Genomic DNA, 19,765 nt, shown 5'->3' with positions numbered 1-19,765 from the left:
CTTCCCAGCATCATATACTGAGTTAGGAGACACCGCTGGCACTTGGACCTCCAGACCCCATAGCAATGTCAGAGACCCCTGTCTTCCTAGACAAGACAGCACTGGTCAGTGACCTGGCCTCTTCTTGCATCCAGTCCCCAGACCCTCTCTCCCACCTCTGGCTGGTGATCACCTGGAGCGCAGGAGATACCTTTCTCTCCCGACCCCTAGCTGGGGCCAACTTCCCAACCCCTTGTCCTCCTAAGCTCCTGCACTCCTGCTGACTTCCCTCTCCCCATAGGGGTCAGCCTGCTGGTGCCCAATGGAGCCATTCCCCAGGGCAAGTTCTACGAGATGTATCTACTCATCAACAAGGCAGAAAGCACCCTGTGAGTAGAACCCCAGCCCCTGCTCCTTTTTCTTCCTCCCATCCCTTGCTGCCTGCCCACACTTGGCTCCCCTTCTAAGCCTGCTGCTAAGACCAGACAGTCCTCCAAGGAAAGCATTAGTCTTACTGTGTCCATGTTTGAAACTTGCAGAACCACCGTAGATTGTAAAGCTTAAAGGCAAGGGGGAGCTGGCTGCAGAGATGACAAAGGGCTGAATATCCTTACTATGTAAAGAGATTTTGTAGATCAATAGGAAAAACTAAACATCTTACTGTGAAATTCGGCAAAGGATATGAACAAGTAATTCACACACATTCTCTTTCACACACACACTGGCCAGTAGGTCATGAGAAAATGTTCAGTCTAATTCACAGTCAAAGATAACTAATGAAAACAACCATGAGGTATATCGGGATTTTTTTAGATTAAGGAATTTGTAAGGACCTTTTTCCAAGGTCCAAATGATAATAACCTGATGCTGGCAAGAGGAACGTGGCCTCCTGTGGCACGTGGGAGTATAGACTGGAACCAGCTCTCTGGAGGGCTCTTTGGCGCGACCTGTCAAAAACCTTCCAAGATGACACAACCTTTGAAAATTTAAGCAAGGTATTTTGAGCTATGATAATGTTGCAATGGGATAGCAAAAATCTGCAAACAACCTCAAGGTTCATGCCATTTTCTCTGCCTCCTTTGCCCCCATGACCTCTGGGAATGCGGAGCCCTGAGTGGCAGAGCTGCCCTCCACCTCCCGGGCAGTGGGCAGACTTGGGTGCCCAGCAGGACTCTGCATCCTTGCTGAGCTCTCCAGGCATCCCCTCACTGCCTCCCTCCTGCCCTGTGTCCTCCCCAGCTCGCTGTCAGAAGGGACCCAGACAGTGTTGAGCCCTTCGGTGACCTGCGGACCTGCAGGCCTCCTGCTGTGCCGCCCCGTCATCCTCACCATGCCCCACTGTGCCGAAGTCAGTGCCGGTGACTGGATCTTTCAGCTCAAGACCCAGGCCCACCAGGGCCACTGGGAGGTGAGAGCCAGGGTGAAGGCTGGCCCAGCTCTCCCAACCTGCCCAGGGCGGCAAGAGAAAGCCCCTTGCATCTGGCCCAGCCTGAATAACTGTGACCACTACCCCACCCTTGCTGTCCCCTCCAGGAGGTGGTAACCCTGGACGAGGAGACCCTGAACACACCCTGCTACTGCCAGCTGGAGCCCAGGGCCTGCCACATCCTGCTGGACCAGCTGGGCACCTATGTGTTCACGGGCGAGTCCTACTCCCGCTCAGCAGTCAAGCGGCTCCAGCTGGCCGTTTTCGCCCCCGTCCTCTGCACCTCCCTGGAATATAGCCTCCGGGTCTACTGCTTGGAGGACACGCCTGTGGCACTGAAGGTAGGGCCAGCTGCAGGTGCCCACACAGCCCTGGTCGGCCAGCTGCATAGTCTCTGCCAGCATCTCCATCCCCAGGCTCATGGGCCCTCCCCGCCACCAGCCTTATTAGGTCACGCATGCGGCCCTCACACACTGAAACAGCCTTGGGCACAGGGCCTGCCTCACCAACATCCAGGTTAGAGGTGGGAGGCAGACCAGGAATCCCTGAAGGCTCTGATGGGCCCAGGACTGAGGGAGCATCAGACTGGGAGGGGCCTGGGCTAGTGGGGAAGATCTCTGAGAAAGCTGACATGTAGGAGTGAAGGGCATTCCAGACCAACAGAAATGACCGTGCTTCGTATCTAGTTTCAGCATGACCGACTGAAAGGCATAGGGAATGTATGAATGTGAGGGCGGGAGAGATGGGCAGGGCTCAACTTCCCAGGAGCCTCAGGGGTCGTCCCAAGAAATTTGGAATCTATCCTGTAGGAATGGGGATGGACCCGGAAGACACCTGTTCACAGGTGCTCTTTAGCAAGCCTCTGTGGCTACACTCAGATGGGTAGACGAGAGGTGGAGAGGCCTGTTGAGAAGCTGTGGCTGGTCCCTGGGCCACAGGTAGCGGCACCAGCCAGGAGAGGTGGGGCTGGATGCTGTGTATTATGGTCAGTCAAATGGACAGAACCAGTGACTGATGGGATGGGCAGTGGGAGCAGGGGTTAAGGCTGACAGCCAGACTCCTAGCATATGCAAAAGGATGGAGAGCAGTGCCCCAAGTGAAGGATGGGTTGTACAGATGAGGAGTGGTTGGGACTGGAGGGAGGGAAGTGGGGGGTCTTTTAGTACCTAGAGCCTGATGATAGCAGGTACGGAGCCCTGCATTAGCACCACTGTTTACCACCCCCGCCTCCCGAGCATCAGAGCCCTTGTGCATTCCCGCGAGTGTTCCTCCCATTCTCAGGAGCTCAGTCTCATCCTTCATGGTCCTTTCCGGTGGCTCCAGAATGCGCCTCCCATTCCTGCTCCCTGGTCCAACCCCTTCATCTCCTAGGCTCATGGGACTTGTTCCAAAGCCCACACTGCAGACAACATAGGTGAAAGGCCCATGAGAGAAGGAGTGCCCCATGCTTGGAGGACACTGGCTTGAGACTCCAGTGGCCCTGCCATGGGTGGGAGGCACCTGGGAAGTGCTCCTGCAGCTGGATCTCTTGGTCCTGGGTCACTGGCTAATGTCCAGCTTTGACCTCAAGGTGGTGTAGAAATCAAGAGGGAAGTTACCAGGTTTTGGCCTGATGGCATTCTTTGTTTATTCAACCCCCCCATCCATTACCCATCCATCTGTCCCTCTGTTCATCCGTCCATCCATCTTTCTGTTCATCTGATCTTACCCTCATTTAGTCACCAGCCCATCTGTTTACCCAGTCATGGCTCGTCTATCCATTCATCTATCTTTTCTTCCATCTTTCTATTCACAAACCCATCCTTGGTCTATCCATCTATATATTCATCTGTCTGTCTTTCTAGCCATCTATCCATTTATCCATCCATCTGTCCATTTATTAGCCATGAGGTCATCTGTAGATTCATTCATCTAGTCATCTGTCCCACTGTCTGTCATCCATCCATCATCCATTCATCTTCCCACACCATAAGCCCTCTGTGAGCTCTTGCAAATGCCCAGCCATGCACTCGGATGGGCCCCTGCCCCCTGCCCCACAGAGTGCAGCAGAAGAGGCCCATTGGCCAAGTGTGATGGGCTCCCCTTCCCCATGTCCCTGACCTACAGGAGGTGCTCGAGCTGGAGCGGACTCTGGGCGGCTACTTGGTGGAGGAGCCAAAACCGCTGGTGTTCAAGGATAGTTACCACAACCTGCGCCTCTCCCTCCATGACCTCCCCCATGCCCATTGGAGGAGCAAGCTGCTGGCCAAATATCAGGTGAGGGCTGGGCTCATGGGTGGGGAGGGGCACCACTTAAAGGCTGCCCAGGAAGACCAGCTCCCTCCCGCTCTGTCCTGTGCCTTACCCTTCCCTGGGTCTCTCACTGCTGTCTCTGTCTCTTCCCAGCCCAGGCTTCAGGCTCCCAGCCATCCCCAGGCACGTCCCCAAATTCACGGCGATGGGCAGCCACATACACACTCCTGCCCTGTCACACACCCCCACACACAGATGCCTGTGCGCTTCATCCTCACAGAGCCTCCCCCCACCCTTCCAGGCATGCCCTTCTGGCAGACTGTCCATCTCATCTCTGCCGCCACAGCCTGCTGCCCACCCAGCAGCACCTGAGACCATGAGGCCCCTCAGCCCCCAGTACACACACACACACACACACACACACACACACACACACACCTGTGCCTTTCCTTCCCCCACATACACCGCCTCAGCTCCCTTCTGGAACTGAGGGCCTGACACCAACTCAGCTGGCTAGCTTAGGGTACTTAACCTCTGCCCATCTGGGAGGAGAGGCCTGAACTGCCCCCTGAAGCTCCCAACCCTCCCCGAAGCCTACATTTCCATGAGGACAGGGCAGGCTGGCCTTGCCTGCCTGGTCCTGATGCCCTCCTCCTGCAGGAGATCCCCTTCTATCACATCTGGAGCGGCAGCCAAAAGGCCCTGCACTGCACTTTTACCCTGGAGAGGCACAGCTTGGCCTCCACGGAGCTCACCTGCAAGATCTGTGTGCGGCAGGTGGAAGGAGAGGGCCAGATATTCCAGCTGCACACCACGCTGGCGGAGGTGAGGGAAGTGGGGGGGGGGGCAGATATTCCAGCTGCACACCACACTGATGGGGGTGAGGAAGGGGGGCCAGATATTCCAGCTGCACACTACGCTGGTGGAGGTGAGGGAAGGGAGGGCAGATATTCCAGCTGCACACCACGCTGATGAGGGTGAGGAAGGGAGGGCAGATATTCCAGCTGCACACCACTCTGGTGGAGGTGACAGCCAGAGGACACCGTCCTCTGGGGTTTGGGACTGGGAGGCACCACACAGACCCCTGTAGTTCCCTCTCACTTCCCAAGTCTGAGCGGGGATTTGGTCATGTTTTGCTAACAAGCATCATTCATTGATTGAGTGAGATCAATATTGATCTAGTGAGATCAATGAATGCTTGGCATGTACCAGAACACTTATATGATCTCACTAAATCTTCTCGAACACTGGGAGACGCATGACAGATATGATCCCCGCCTGGGAGGTGAGAAAGTAGACTTCAGGAAGGGCAAGGATTTGCACACAATACAATGGCAAGACTGGATTTGAACCCAGGCTGATGCAAGGACCAGGCCTGTGGTTCTCAACCACTATAAATCCATATTGAGGTTTAAAAACCCAGGCCACCCAGGACAACACTAGATCCTATTCTTGGGGCATTGTAAAGAGCACTGGATATAGGTCTGGACCCAGGTCTCCCACTAACTTGGCATGTGGCCATGAGCAAGCCACTCCCCATTTCTAGATTTCACTTTCCACCTGTAAAATGGGTGCATATCGGTTAGACTGTGGCTGGGGCTCCTTGGGGCTTCCTAACTATGAGGCTGCATCTGCATTTGCCTGGGGCCTTACATAAGCATGGTGCACCCCCTGAGACCTAGAGGGTGGCCATGCAGGCCTTGCCCTTGGGAACTGACCCTTCAGGGGAGAAGCCCTTGCCTGAGCAGTAGGAGCCTGTCCAGAGGAGGTGGGAGTGACTCAAGGCTCAATGAACTCACAGTCCAAGGGCAGGGAGGCTAGAGGGCAGGTGCTGAGCACTGTGCCCCTCTCATTCTTGGTTCCTGCCCTTATAGACACCTGCTGGCTCCTTGGACACTCTCTGCTCTGCCCCTGGTGGTGCCGTCACCACCCAGCTGGGACCTTATGCCTTCAAGATCCCACTGTCTATCCGCCAGAAAATATGCAACAGCCTAGATGCCCCGAACTCACGGGGCAATGACTGGCGGATGTTGGCACAGAAGCTCTCTATGGACCGGTGAGTATCTCCCACCATGGACCACCCCCATCTCCTTCGTCCTCAAGGCCTCACAGGGGCAGGCAGGGCATGCAGCCTGACAGCCTGGACCAGCTCCCAGACCAGCTACTCATTTGCCACCATTTGTGACAAATCGGGAACTCAGCATTGGACATGCAAAGTTCAAGAATACTGTTCCCTTGAGGAGCATTATGCTCAGAGTGCTGGTCCTGGAGCCAGGCAGATGCTCAGGCCCTGCTCTTTTCCCATTGTGCGGGGTAACACTCCACCTGCCCCTCTCCCGGAACAGCAGGAGACTCGAAGCCAGGGCATCAGCCAGGTGATGTCATTGTCAGCACCTGTTATCTAGGACAGAGCAGGTGCTCTGGAAACACTTGCTGACTGACCAGATACACCTTGGTGTCAAAATCCTTTGGACAACTTCAAATGCTGGATAAACATAAGGCCAATGATAATCAGTATTAAATGTATTGAAAATTTTGTAATAAACCTGCATTGAACAGATGCTTTAGATAAGACATTTTACATAGAAATGAGTAGGACTTGCAAAGATGGCTAAGGCTTTGTTCCTCCTGTCAGGGGAGTTCATGGGAGCAGGAGGGAGCACAGGTGGGAGGAATGACCACATGCTGGACGTGGCCATTCTGTCTTGGGGCCAGTGTCTGTCAGTGATAACGATGATGATGAACAAGATGGTTACATGCTAGAGACAACACTAGATCATGTAAAGTAAGGGTGATCTTACTTTACCTGATCTTGGATCTTGTTGAGAGGTAACTGGCATTGTTCCCATTTTGGGGTCGAGGAGACTGAGACTCTGAGCCACAGGTTCTGACTTGCCCAGAGCCACACAGTAGCTGGAATTCAGACCCAGGACTATGGGACTCCAAAGCCTACAGCCTTCCCACTTCCCCTTGTGCCCCTTCACCCCCAAGCTCCGGGGAAGGGCTGAGTGCTTGGGGACCTCAGTGCCCTCCTTCCCTCTGCCAGGTACCTGAATTACTTTGCCACCAAAGCGAGCCCCACGGGTGTGATCCTGGACCTCTGGGAAGCTCTGCAGCAGGACGATGGGGACCTCAACAGCCTGGCGAGTGCCTTGGAGGAGATGGGCAAGAGTGAGATGCTGGTGGCTGTGGCCACTGACGGGGACTACTGAGCCTCCTGGGATGGCAGGCTGGCAGGGACTGGCAGGAGGCAGGTGAGGGAGGCCCGAGGCAGCCTCCTGATGGGATATTTGGCCTCTGCTTCCTCCCAGTTCACAGCCAGAGTTGCCTCACCTCCTCCTCCCCTTCCCCCATCCCCAGACCACGACCAGCCTTAGAAAATCCATGTACTCTGTTGTTAGAGGGCCCACAGTTCCTTCTCCATTCCACACGCTCTCTCTCCCTTGGCCTCAGATCTGTGTGGGAACCAAGATGGGGCTGAAGCCTCTGGAGGCAGTTGGTGGGGGCAGGCAGGAGGCCCTCCCTCCACCCCCACACCCCCAGTCCCCCACCCCCACCCTCAGCCCGACAACTTCTGGGTTCCATGGGTTTTAGTTCTGTTCTTCATTTTCTTCCTCCGTTATCGATTTCTCCTTTCTCCCTAAGCCCCCTTCTGCTTCCACACCCTTTTCCTCTTTGAAGAGTCGAGTACAATTCAGACAAATGGCTTTCTCCTGTCCAAAAGCAAAAAGGCAAAGGAAAGAAAGAAAGAAAGCTGCAGACTGCTTTATTTAGTAAGGCTCAAAGAAGAAGAAAAACACCAAAACCACAAGGGAAAAGAAAAACCCAGTTTCTTAGGAAACGCAAATGATTTATTATCCAAATATTTGGATAAGTCCTTTTTAAAAAAAAAAAAAAAAAAGAAAACGAAAAACAACACAAAAAAATAGAAAACTCTCTTCTTGAGTGTGGATGAGAATGGGCAGGCTCACACTTCTGACCAGGAGTGAATGTGCCTGTGTGTGTGTGTGTGTGTGTGTGTGTGTGTACATGTACGCGTGTGTGTTGGGGGGAGAAAGACTGAACAGAGAGCACTTTGCTGCTAACGAATTCATCTTGGACTAAATTCGAACAAGGCCTCAGTTTCCCCAGTTGTGCAGGATGTAGGTCAGACAGGGTTTTCACTGTCTAGATTTAGATGGTTAGATTTCCCTCTAAAATCTTAAGCAGATGCTGAATCCATAAAGCCAAGGACTGCTGAGGGCTGGAGTGGGTGGCCCTCCTTCCCACAGCCCCAGGGAGATGTCTCTGGCTCCTGGGAACCTGGATTAAGAAAGCTGGGACGGAAGAGGACTGGTCAGGTCAGCTGTGAGCCAAGGAGAATGTTCCAGTCCGGTTTTGGTCTGGTGGCTCCTAGAAAGGGATGTGGCCCAGAAGTGGGACCCGAACAGAGGGACAAAGTGAGGGAGGAAAGTCCTCCGTGGGCACCTCTCTCCTGTGGGCGGGATGGCTTTACCCTAGGGTGGTTCCGGCCCTGACATGCCCATCCCCTCCTCCACCCAGCAGCCTCTGGAGCAGGTGGGCTGGAGCAGGGTGGTGCTCTCTTGATGGCCAGGAATCCAGAAACTAGCCTTCCCCAGCCTCGGTTTCTCCTTTTGTAAAGCAGAGTGATGGCTGAGAGGGCCTCTCTAGCTGCAGAAGCCCGAGCTTCCCAGTGTCAGTCAGCCCTGCAGCGTGGGAGGCTTGGAGGCTGGTGGCCTGGCTGTGCTTTGCCCAGGAGTGGAGGAGGAGGCTGAGAAGCTGGTTTCCCAGCTCTGATCTCCACAGGCATCTCCTGTAACCCTCCTCTCACCCTCTACGGTCTGGGAGATCTGAAATAACCTTCCCCAGTGGGCGGGGTTGCCAGGGTGGAGGGCTGGCACACACCAACCCCACCCAACCTGTTCCAGGGCCCTGCATGGGGCAGCATGAGTCCCTGGCCTTGTGCGGCTACCTGCCAGTGGCTGGGACCAGGATCTTGCAGTCAGCACAGAGGCCTCATCAAAGGCCTCTCCCTCCCTCTTGGCACTCCAGGCAAGGCAGGTACCACCTTCCCCGACAGCTCTAGGCACTGACCCTAGGGCATGCCCCAGCAGTGCTCTGAGCAGCTGCTGGGACCCCTCTCAGCACATCCTGGCCTTTGAATGTCTGATATCCTGAGAGGAGGGCAGGTTTTAGGGCCTCAGTTCCAGCCAGCATGCCCAGCCTGGCTTCCCTGCCATGGACTCAGTGGCTCATGGGGCTTCTGACTACCCACCACCCTTGTGGTATGGCCTGGCTGTGGGCAGAGGAGGACTTGCCTGGAGATGTGAGAGAGGATTCCTTCCACCAGGGCTGCTGAGGGGCCAGGCCTGCACCAAGGCTGAGACCAAGACTCTTGACCCTGGTGCCTCCTGTGTGGATGCTGCCTTGGATGAAGGCAGTGAGCTTTCCCTGCCAAAATGCCCGTCCCATGTGCTTGGCCTCGCTGGTCACTGTTAGCCCCTGCACACATGTGGGCCTTGGTCACATGGCTTTGAGGTCTGTCTGACCAGGCTAGACCACATATGCGGTGACAGGTGGTGCCATTCTCCTCGCAGCCTCTGAAGTGCCCACATGCAGCCTGGCAGTCCAAAGACCAGGAATCAAGTTGCAAATCTGCTGTTAAACTGCTGTGTGACTTCAGGCATATCACTGCCTTCTCTGGGCTTCAGTGTCCTTTTCATACCTAGAAGGCTGTGGTTTCAGGCTCTTTGGGTTCAGACACTCTGTGCTAGGCTTCTGTAGGGGACCCTGTGGTCTGCCGTGCCCGCCTCCCTGTTCTTTTCTGTCCTCCCCGCCCCACCCTCAAAAGCTGCTTGCTGTGCCCCCAGGACAGGAGCTTGACGGATGAGGTGCAGCTAGCCACCCAGGTGGCATTTCCAGTCTGATTTCCGGAAATGTGCACCATGTCCCGGAGCACAGACCAATTGGCTGGAGCCTCTTGGGAGGGTTCGAACTGTCCAGCTCTATGAGAAACTACCAGAAAGGATTTGCCGACTCTATCCGTCTGTGGAGGCTGCCTGCCTCTGGGGTGGGATCAGTGGTTTCTCCTCCAGTTCAGACCCAACAGACAGCTCCACAGGGCGTGTACCTGGTGGGCAGCAGCTCAGGTACTGTTGAAGGTGGCAGGGCGCTTACACAGGTGTTTCTATCTCTCTCCTCTCTGGGGTGCGTGTGTGTGCGCATGTGCGTGCCTGTGCTTTTCTCTGTGGGCACATCAGACTGCCCCTCCGAGAACACGTGCGCGTGTCGCCACCAGAGCGTGTGTGTGTGTGTGTGTGTGTGTGCACGCGCGCGCGTGTGCTGCCTCTGCGTCCCAGGTTTGGACATCTGGAGGTTGGTGTGCCTGTCTTCTGCCCTCCCTGAGCCCACAGGGTCAGTCAGTGTATATTCTACGTGCCTCTCCCTCTGCCTTCTCTCACAGTGCCCTCCTGCTCCAGAGCTCAGGGGCAGAGGTTCTCCTGAGGGTGCAGGGGACCCTCCTCATCTCCTGGACCCTCCAGGGCCCTCTGGTCCATGTTCTCCAGCTCCCAGGCAGCTGAGCTGGGTCCCGTAGGAGAGGTGACCAGAAGCTTCAGTGCAGGGAGCTCTCAGGGGGGCAAAGGGCTGGACCCCTGCCAGGGCCATGGACACAGTTATATGCCTGGGGGGGAGTGCAGGGCCCCAGGGATGGCCCCCAATCCCACCTCTGTTTATTCTGTAAACTCCAACCTATAAATAACCTTTAGCATTCCTATTGTAACAAAATTAATTTTTATGAAATAAATTATATTTCCTAGTCTAATAAAATCTAGGTTGCATTGGCTGTCTTCCTGTTGGCAACTGGAAATGACTGCATTGCTCTTCTCAAAATTCCATGGAAGGTGAAGGTGTCACTGTCAGTTCCAAGCTGTCTGACCCCCAGGAGATGATCAAGCCCAACTGCCTCATTTTGCAGGAGGGAAAACTGGCTGAGAGAGCCCCTAGAGTCACACAGCAAGGTAGAGCCCGTGCTGCATTTGGATCCTGGTCCCTGCTGGATCTGTTCAGGAGTTCGTCGTGTGAGTCTGGCAGGGGCTAGGTAATGGGTGAGAGGGACGACCCAGGGATGAAGCCCAGGCATTCCTGTCCGTCTCTGAGGAGTTCACAAGGGGGGGATCCCCAAGGGCGCTGAGGCTGAGGGGTCAGTTCGGAAACCTCACCTGGAATAGACGACTATTGTGCAGGCTGAAAGGGAGTGATGAAAGGGTGGGGATCACATGAGTTGGCCCAAGGCTGCCAGGCATGGTTGGGTAAGTAATGCACTGGGCAAGAGTACCGTATCTAAAGGGGAGGGTGGTCCATTCCCCATATGTTGTAGATTTGTGTATTTGCTGAGATGTTTCCAGCAGATGGCAGTAAAGGGTCTTGTGCTAATAAAATCAATACCTTGCTGTTGAGGAGAGGGTGCTTTGTTCCAATGTGCACAGAGGTGCTGCTAGACTGCCAGCAGCCCGGTTTCAGCTGGTCCCCTCCACCCTGTGGACCTCAAGTCTTTCCCTTTGTGTGCTGAGTCTGGCCTGAGCATTTCCCAGCATGGACTGCCTGCTCCATGAGTAGAGTCTGTGGTGCCTTAAGTTTGGGGTAAGAGCACCCACTGGCCCTATCTTGGATAGTCATGTTGTCCCTCAGCATGTTAAAGGCTCTGAGAAGTCCTGCAGGAAGAAGCTGGCCTCCTCATATGAACAGAGATCCCAGATATATTTGGCCTGGGAACTTGTTTTCACACCCTGAGTATTTGGTACCTATACGCCCTGCCAGCCCTGACTTTCTGGGACCTGTGGCTCTGGGTTCCATGTGGCTCTATCACCTAGCTGTCCCCCAGGAGTGGGGAGCACCTGTGGGCTGGGTCTGAGACTGGGAGTTACCAAGACAAGGGAAAACCCACATCTGTCCTCTCGCGGGGGAGAGGGCAGGCAGGGCACACTGGCACCCACCTGCACACAGACCCCCAGGCTCAGATCATCATCTTGCCCCGGGTACCCGGATCTGGAGTGGTCACATGCAGCATGACCTTCCTAGCAGAAGTGATTTGCGGGGAAGGATTTATAAAGGAGAAGAGGAAAGGGACAGCTTCATGAGGATGGGGGTGGGGGGTGGTGAAGGGAGGAATACAGGTGGCAGGCAGCAGTTCAGCTAAGGATTGGGCAGAGCCAGGCATGGGGGAGCTATTTCATGCAAGTAACCCCCACATGTAGGCAGGCAGTCATCTGGGGTTCCCCAGGAGTCAAGGGGACCCATTTAACTCCTTCATTCTCTACCTGCCACTGTCCCTTGGAAGCTCACCTAAAATCAAGTTGGGCAGCAGGTGGGGTACAAAGAGTTCTGGTCCTGACAGTAGGGGACCTGGGTCCCAGCTCCGATGCTGTGGAGTCACTATCCTTCCCTGAGCCTCAGTTTCCCCATCTGTGAAATGTGGGGCTTAGACCTGCTGCTCTGTGAGAGCCCTCTGGCTGATGTAATTCTGTAATGGGGCAGGGGTCCTGGCTGTAGGCAGGAGTGTGACAGCTGCATCCCTTAGGCCTTTCTTTATATGCCAAGCCCAGGGGACAGTGGAGGAACAACCAGGAGAAGGCAGCAAGGGGGCTGGTTGCAGCCTGGGGCTGTGTGGCTGCCCAGTGAGGGGCCAGAGCCAGTGGCACGAAAAGCCACCCAACCAGCCAGCCTGGCACGGCCAGCACACTGCAGGCCTGTCACTCATGAAGGTGTCCCCTCTTCTCCACTAGGGACCCTAAGAAGAGGAAATCCACTCCAACTCCAGCTGATAGCTTGAAGTCAGACAAAGGAAAACTTCATCTAGTCCCGCCCAAATTTTCAAAACCTTTGTCCATTTTAATTGAAAATGATACATGCCCACCGTTTTTTAAAAAAAAATTAAAAAGTACAACAGAGCCGGGCGCGGTGGCTCAAGCCTGTAATCCCAGCACTTTGGGAGGCCGAGGTGGGTGGATCACGAGGTCAAGAGATCAAGACCATCCTGGTCAACATGGTGAAACCCCATCTCTACTAAAAATACAAAAAATTAGCTGGGCATGGTGGTGCGTGCCTGTAATCCCAGCTACTCAGGAGGCTGAGGCAGGAGAATTGCCTGAACCCAGGAGGCGGAGGTTGCGGTGAGCCGAGATCATGCCATTGCACTCCAGCCTGGGTAACATGAGTGAAACTCCGTCTCAAAAAAAAAGTACAACAGAATAGGTGAAAAGTAGATTTCCCTCCTTCCTCTGTTTCCTCCTTGTTTCCCTCTCCTCCCCTGTCCCTAGTCCCCCACCCCCATAGAGGCAATTGCTACATTTCTTCTGTAGCCTCCTAGGAAGATCTGTGCACATACAAACATATTCGTCGGTGTAAATATTTAAATACAATGGATTTGATCCAGGAGCCTCAAACCCTTAAGGTATAAACATGAAACTGTTTTCTTTTTCCAGTAACTGCTCAGAAATTCGTTTTGTTGACATGGTCCCCCCCACTGGCTAGTGGGCTCCCTTAACAACCCATGGAGTCCCTGGCTTTTCTCTTGCTTGCTGTTACTAAGACAGTCTCATTTTGTTGCTAAGGCTCAACCAGGCCATCCTGGAACTCCATCATCACCTTTAACTAAAACTCTCCGAGAGCCCCAGTGCAGGCCACTGAAGGCTGGGGCTGCCTGTCTCCCCCTCCCTCAACAGCGATGTCTCCCTCCTCCATCATTTGATGAGAAAAGCTGTCATTAAACCACTTCTGTCTCCTGCACCGGCACAAGCATCTCACACCAAGACCACAGCCTCCTTAGAACTGGGCCCTGGAGAATCCAGTGACTGTTATTGACAAGATGCTATTTTTTTTTTTTTTTTTTTTGAGAGAGAGTCTTGCTCTGTGGCCTAGGCTGGACCGCAGTGGCACGATCTCGGCTCACTGCAACCTCCACCTCCCAGATTTGAACAATTCTTCTGCCTCAGCCTCCAAGTATCTGGGATTATAGGTGCCCGCTACCACGCCCAGCTAGCTTTTGTATTTTTAGTAGTGACAGGGTTTCACCATGTTGGCCAGGCTGGTCTCAAACTCCTGACCTTGTGATCCACCCTCCTCAGCCTCCCAAAGTGCTGGAATTATAGGTGTGAGCCACGGCGCCCAGCCCAAGTCCTGATTTTTCAAAACAGAAATAGTGTAGGGAGGGTGACCGTGCTCTGGTTCAACAACCCATTCAGCCAATTGCATTGGTCACCTCTGGGGTAAAGGACAGAAGTCACACACGATGCCCTCGGCAGCCTGCAATCAAAAGAGTAGACACGTCAAAAGGGTGAGGGGCTTTGGGAGCTTGGAGAGGCTCCTGACCAAGCCTGGGGGTCCAGAAAGGCTTCCAACACGGGTTGGTTTCCCTGAGACGTAGCTTTTCAAGTATGCATTTTGTGGGAGACACTTGTAGCAAAAGTTTACAATAGCTTTCTTTCATGAAAATTCTTGGCTGGGTGTGGTGGCTCACACCTGTAATCCCGCACTCTCAGAGGCCAAGGCAGCAGGATTGCTTGAGGCCAGTAGTTGATCAGCCTGGATGACACAGTAAGAGTCCATCTCTACAAAATAAAAATCTAGTTTAAAAATTGTCAGGCATGGTGTCACGCACCTGTAATCTCAGCTATTTGGGAGGCTGAGGCAAGAAGATCTCTTGAGCCCAGGAGTTGAAGGCTGCAGTGAGCTATGATGGTGCCACTACACTCCAGCCTGGGCAGCAAAAAACCTTCTTACTAAGAAAAGATGCTGATGCCCCTTTAGCAGGCTAGACGTGAAGGCTGCTATCTGCAGAGGTGCTCAGATGGTCCACAGGCCCTACTCGTGCGTGTTTATATGAGTGTAAGTTGGCATCCTCATAGTGATCTCAACCCAGGAGCTGCAGTCTAGGGGAGGAGCACCAGTGAGTTCCTGCTTTCCTGCAATCAGGAAGGGCTGGGCAGCCAGGCCCACTGCGGGTGGCTTGAATCTGCACAGCCTAGTTTCTCGACCTAAAAGTCTTCCTCAACATGACAGTACCTAGAAATTCAATCAGTATTGCTCTGATCCACAGATGGGCCCATCACTGGGGAAAGGGGAGTACATCAGGCCTGGACTCAGCCCCCAAGCAGCTCACAGTAGAATAGAGTGAATTGTCATAGCTGGTACCACACACCCTGAGATGGTACCCACAGAGTGTGGGGGGTTGGGGCAGGGAGATGGGAAGGGATCCCTCTAGCTGCCCCACCTCCAGGGATGGTGATGTGTATGCAGCCTGGCAGAATCTAAGAGAGTACAGGAGCAGGCTGGGGTCTGGGAGGGACAGAGGGGTGCGGCTCCCTACTGATCACCTGCCCTAGGTTCACATGGATGTGCTCCTAGGCATTGGGGTCAGCTCAAAGAACCTGGGCCTCAGGAGTTTGTCCACAGACCAAGGGTCAAAAACACACATGTCTTCAGACTGCTCAGTCATGTGAATGAGAGAAGCCGCCAAACCAGCAATTCACTTCACAAAGAAATGTGCCTGCTCAGCATTTTCTTGAAACATCAAGCTGTCTCAGCATATCATTCATTTCTCACTTTTCTTAGCAGCACGGGTCTCTATTTGAGTGAAATGGAGGATAGGCATTCTGTTCAGTGGCCTTTCACATTTGGCTACAGTGCTATAGGGAAGCGATAGGGAGAAGTGGGGACTGTGGCCAACTGGAGACCACAGAGCCCACGGGAAGGGGTAGGCCCTCACCACTCAAATCTATGAGTGCCCAGGACTGCTCCATCCTCCTGCTTTTGGAAACCAGAAACCAGGGTTCGGAAATATACACGAAATCATTCTATTTGTAACTGTTGGCTCCGGTTGTTTGTAAACTGCAGGCCAAACAATATCCATCCAGTTTGTGATCTACTGGGCGATGGAAAGCTATGGGAAGGTTTTGAAGCAAGGGAGGGTCAGGCTTAACTTCAGGGGTTTGCCGGCTGGGACATAGTCCTGAGCCCCTGGCCCTCTCTAGAGATGGCCAGGCACCCCTGCCGGGGTGTTGCTTTCCCTGGATTGCATCAGGGGACCATGATGCCCACACCAGCTACCTCCTTCCTGTGTCCTTCTGTGGGATGGTGGCTAAGGCTGGTCCTCTCTCCATGAGCCTCTCTTCTGCCTGATGAAACTCAGGGCAGGGCTTGGCTACCATGCCCTCAGGTTGCAACAATTCTCCTGCTACCAGGTACCCAGGGACAGACACCCAGCACCCGCATCAGTATATACTGCCATTACCCAAAGGGAGTGCACTGGCCAGAGGCTACGGCCAAGGACTGCAGGGGTTCATTGAGATCTATTTCACAGGCTTCTAGGATGGCAAAGGTAGGGGTCCTTGGCTGCGATCTAATCCATCCTCATCTGATTCCAGAATTCCCTCCACAATGGCTCAGACAAGGGCTTCCCCAGTCTCTGCTTGAATACTTCCAGAGATGAGGAGCTCTCTACTTCCTAATTGCAACAACAGCTGGCATTTTAATAAATGCCTACTTATTTTCACTGCAGGGGCTGATTTTACCCACAGGAATCAATGGGAGTAAGTCTAAGCCTTCCATTCCATGCCACCTTTTCGAATATTTGAAAACAGTTTTCTTGGCCCACCCTGCCTCTTTTCCTCCTGCCAAGTGCTCCTAGTCTCTCACGCGGCTGGGCTTAGCATCCATGTGCCCATTGGTGCTCCCTCGGGGTTCTGGTGGCTTGCCTCCACTTCCTCAATTCCCACAGGGTAATTACAAAGCTAACATTATCTGTAGTTCCAGCTCAGCGGCAGGTTTAAGGGAATAAGCTTTGGGGTCAGCCTGACCTTGGTTTATGGGCAGACTCTACCATCTGCTCTCCATGTGACCTTGAGCCAATTGCCTAAACTCCTGGAACCTCAGATTTTCCAACAATGAGGATGACAAGCCTTCTCTGTGGACTTACTGTAAGGATTAAATGAGGTAATATGTGTAAATATTGAGACAGTGATCAGCATTAATCTCTTTCCATTTTGTCATCATCAGCATCCGCAGTTGCAGGTGTGTCACTGGATGATCACTATCTCTTCTCGCCCATTAGATGAAGACGAGAAGGAGGAATATGCTCCTTGCATTTGCAGACAGCTGAGATTACCAAGCACCACATGTCCCACATTTTCTCTTTTTAGATAGCCAGGAGGAGGCCAGGGAGCCACACGGCTAGAGCACTGACTCCCAGTCCAGTGCTCCCGCTCTGGCCCCACACAGTGGGAAGCACAAGCCAGCTGTAGCCTTTTACTCCCCAGCCTGTACTGCCCCTGACATTGACATATCTCTGGGGCATTCCCCAAACCCCTTTATGCCAATGCTTTCCTTGATTACCAGAATGAATCCTACTGCCACTCCGTTGAGGCAGTCAGGACAGGGACCCTCCTTTTGGCCTCACAGATGGAAAAACACAGGACAATTAGCATCTTGCCCACTTGGATTGGAAGCAGAACTCCAGCACACCTGGGCTAGCATAGATGATTAGCCAGCTTTAGTCTCAGCTCAACACAATCCTGCTTCCATTAAACAAATTTTTACAGTTCTCATGTTGGTGGAAGGAAGACAGACTATTTAAAAATGTGATATGTAGGCGGGTGCGGTGGCTCAAGCCTGTAATCCCAGCACTGTGGGAGGCCGAGGCGGGTGGATCACAAGGTCAAGAGATTGAGACCATCCTGGTCAACATGGTGAAACCCCGTCTCTACTAAAAATACAAAAAATTAGCTGGGCATGGTGGCGTGTGCCTGTAGTCCCAGCTACTCAGGAGGCTGGGGCTGGAGAATTGCCTGAACCCGGGAGGCGGAGGTTGCGGTGAGCCGAGATCGCGCCATTGCACTCCAGCCTGGGTAACAAGGGCGAAACTCCGTCTCAAAAAAAAAAATAAATAAATAAATAAATAATAAAAATAAAAATAAAATGTGATATGTAAAGATACGTAAATAATAGGCCAGGCTATGAGTGAGGATAACTGGGGAAGTCAGGGAAGGCCACTTCAGCACTGCCAAGACAGAGATATAAGGAACTGAGAAACCAGAATCTTAGAGAGAAGGGAAGCTCAGAGAAGTTTGGTATTCTGTCCTTCTGCCCCAACCCGAACCCCCCTGCCCAAGTCACTTGCTGATTTCTAATCAGTGAGTACCAAACTGAAAGCAGCAGGTAAGAGGCTGAGAAGCCAAGCAGAGCTTTTGACAGACCCACCACTACAGGGCACAACCCTGGGAGTGAAGGAGGAGCCCTGGTCAGCAACTCAGCCCTTGACCTGGGGTCTCTGAAGGGCTACAGCCTAGGATAAGGGCAAATAGGAAGCAGGTCAGGCCTTAAAAACGGAAATCCAGCCACTCTTAATCCCACTCCGATCACCTACCAGAAGCTAAAGGTAATTCTCCCTGTGGGAAGAGCAGCACCCCTCTAAGTTTTCATTTACAATGTCTAACATTCAGTAAAAAATTACTGGGCATGCCAATGGACAAGACCAAGAAAAACAACAGATAATAGAAAGTACACATGCATACATCTGAGTGAGCCCTGATTCTGGTCATCTTTTTATCCCCTGAGTCCAGGCATCCAGTGTACTCAGAACCCAGTTCTCCCCACCTGACCAGAGAGCAAGAGAGAAAGAGAGAGGGAAAGAGAGAGAGAGACATTCCAGACCTTTGACAACAGGGACTAGATCCCAAGCCCGACACTGGACAGAAGATCTTTGTTCTCACAGACACTAAGTCTGCCTTCACAAGAAGAACAGATCCTTACCACACAGAGACTAGAGCCCTAGACTTGAATCTCACCCCCACCGGACGTCTGGTTGACCCTGAAACTCTAGATCCCTGATAGACTCTAAAGTCTAGGAACTGGCAGGTCCATACCCCCATGAGGACAGAGAACAAGTCCTCCTACCCACCTTACTTGAGACATGAAATCTCACATATACCTGGACCAAGTCCCAGAAACGCAGAATCCAGAGCCCCAGACAAGAGCATTACCTCCACCCAAAATCTGGCTGAGCTGAGACCATATAAATATGGGGCTGGGGACAGGGTGGAGAAAGAGTCTAGGGTCCAGACTGCTGGTCAACTTTTGGGTGAAAGAGAGGCCACCCACCAGCCTCCTGGAACTCTTGCCCTTTGGGCACGGTGGCAGGATCAGATCCTATGTTGTGTGGCCACAGATCCAGTGGGACAATATGAAAGCAGCCACCACGTGGCACCTGAAAATTGATGTGACTGGGACCAGGAAGGATCTGGATTCCCCAGGCTGGTGAGAGCCCCAGATGCCGACCTTCTTCCCAGCAACCCTCAAACTGTGTTTCTCATTCCAGGGAGGTGGGAGGGTGATGGTCCCAGCACCAGGGCACCCTCTCCTGGCCTGACTTCACCTTCAAAGGAGCAGTAAGATTCATAGCTAGCTTCTTAACAGAAGCCATAAAATACAAAAGGCAGTGAAATGATCTTTAAAGTGCCAGAAGGAAATGAGCACCAATCTAGAATTTAGACCTGGTGAAGATAGGGCAAAGGGCATTTCCAGGCCAACAAAAATTGAGAAACTTCATTGCTAAAAGACTGACATTAAAAAGGAGTACTAATGGGAGCCCTTTGGACTTGCAGAAATGACCCCAGGAGGAAGTAAATGCAGGAAGGAATGAGGAACAATGAGAATGGGTAAATATGCTAGTAAAGAGAAATTAATATGAACTGTAAAAAGGAAAAAATATTATCTTGTGAGTTATAAAATCATGTAAAATTAAATTATGTTAAAATGGTAACATAAAAGTTGGGTCAGGGTGAGTGTAATTAAGGTATTCTAAGGTACCTGCAACACCTCGGAAAGTGGGAAATGTACTAATTGATATTAGAGCCTAATAAATCATGTATGGATCAATATAAGCTCTAGAGAATATTTAACATATAGAAGTGAGAAAGAAATAATTTTTAAAATTAATCAATCCAAAAAGAGACAAGAAAGGAGAGAAAAAAGAAACACAGGCAAAGTGTGCTATTGGGAAAAAAGTAGTAGCATTAAACCCAAATATCTGTCTATCAGTAATTATATTAAATATAAGCGGACAAAAGACTTCAA

General features: G+C 52.6%; 1 protein-coding gene across 2 annotated transcripts in view; it reads left to right on the top strand.

The window, feature by feature from the left end:
* Positions 1-10,481, top strand: part of UNC5B (unc-5 netrin receptor B) — a 92,635-nt gene extending 82,154 nt beyond the window's left edge. For both annotated transcript variants that reach the window (XM_017548845.2, XM_017548846.2), the window contains 7 exons: positions 281-368; positions 1,219-1,387; positions 1,513-1,746; positions 3,512-3,661; positions 4,298-4,462; positions 5,512-5,693; positions 6,684-10,481. In XM_017548845.2, coding sequence (XP_017404334.1) covers positions 281-368; positions 1,219-1,387; positions 1,513-1,746; positions 3,512-3,661; positions 4,298-4,462; positions 5,512-5,693; positions 6,684-6,849 — 1,154 coding nt within the window. In that variant the 3' untranslated portion in view covers positions 6,850-10,481. The remainder of the gene's footprint in view (positions 1-280; positions 369-1,218; positions 1,388-1,512; positions 1,747-3,511; positions 3,662-4,297; positions 4,463-5,511; positions 5,694-6,683) is intronic.
* The last annotated feature ends 9,284 nt before the right edge of the window (positions 10,482-19,765 follow it).

Source organism: Cebus imitator, unplaced genomic scaffold, assembly GCF_001604975.1.
Source record: "Cebus imitator isolate Cc_AM_T3 unplaced genomic scaffold, Cebus_imitator-1.0 Scaffold215, whole genome shotgun sequence".
In the NCBI taxonomy this organism is placed as follows: Eukaryota; Metazoa; Chordata; class Mammalia; order Primates; family Cebidae; genus Cebus; species Cebus imitator.
This window is presented reverse-complemented; position numbering and strand designations above follow the sequence as displayed.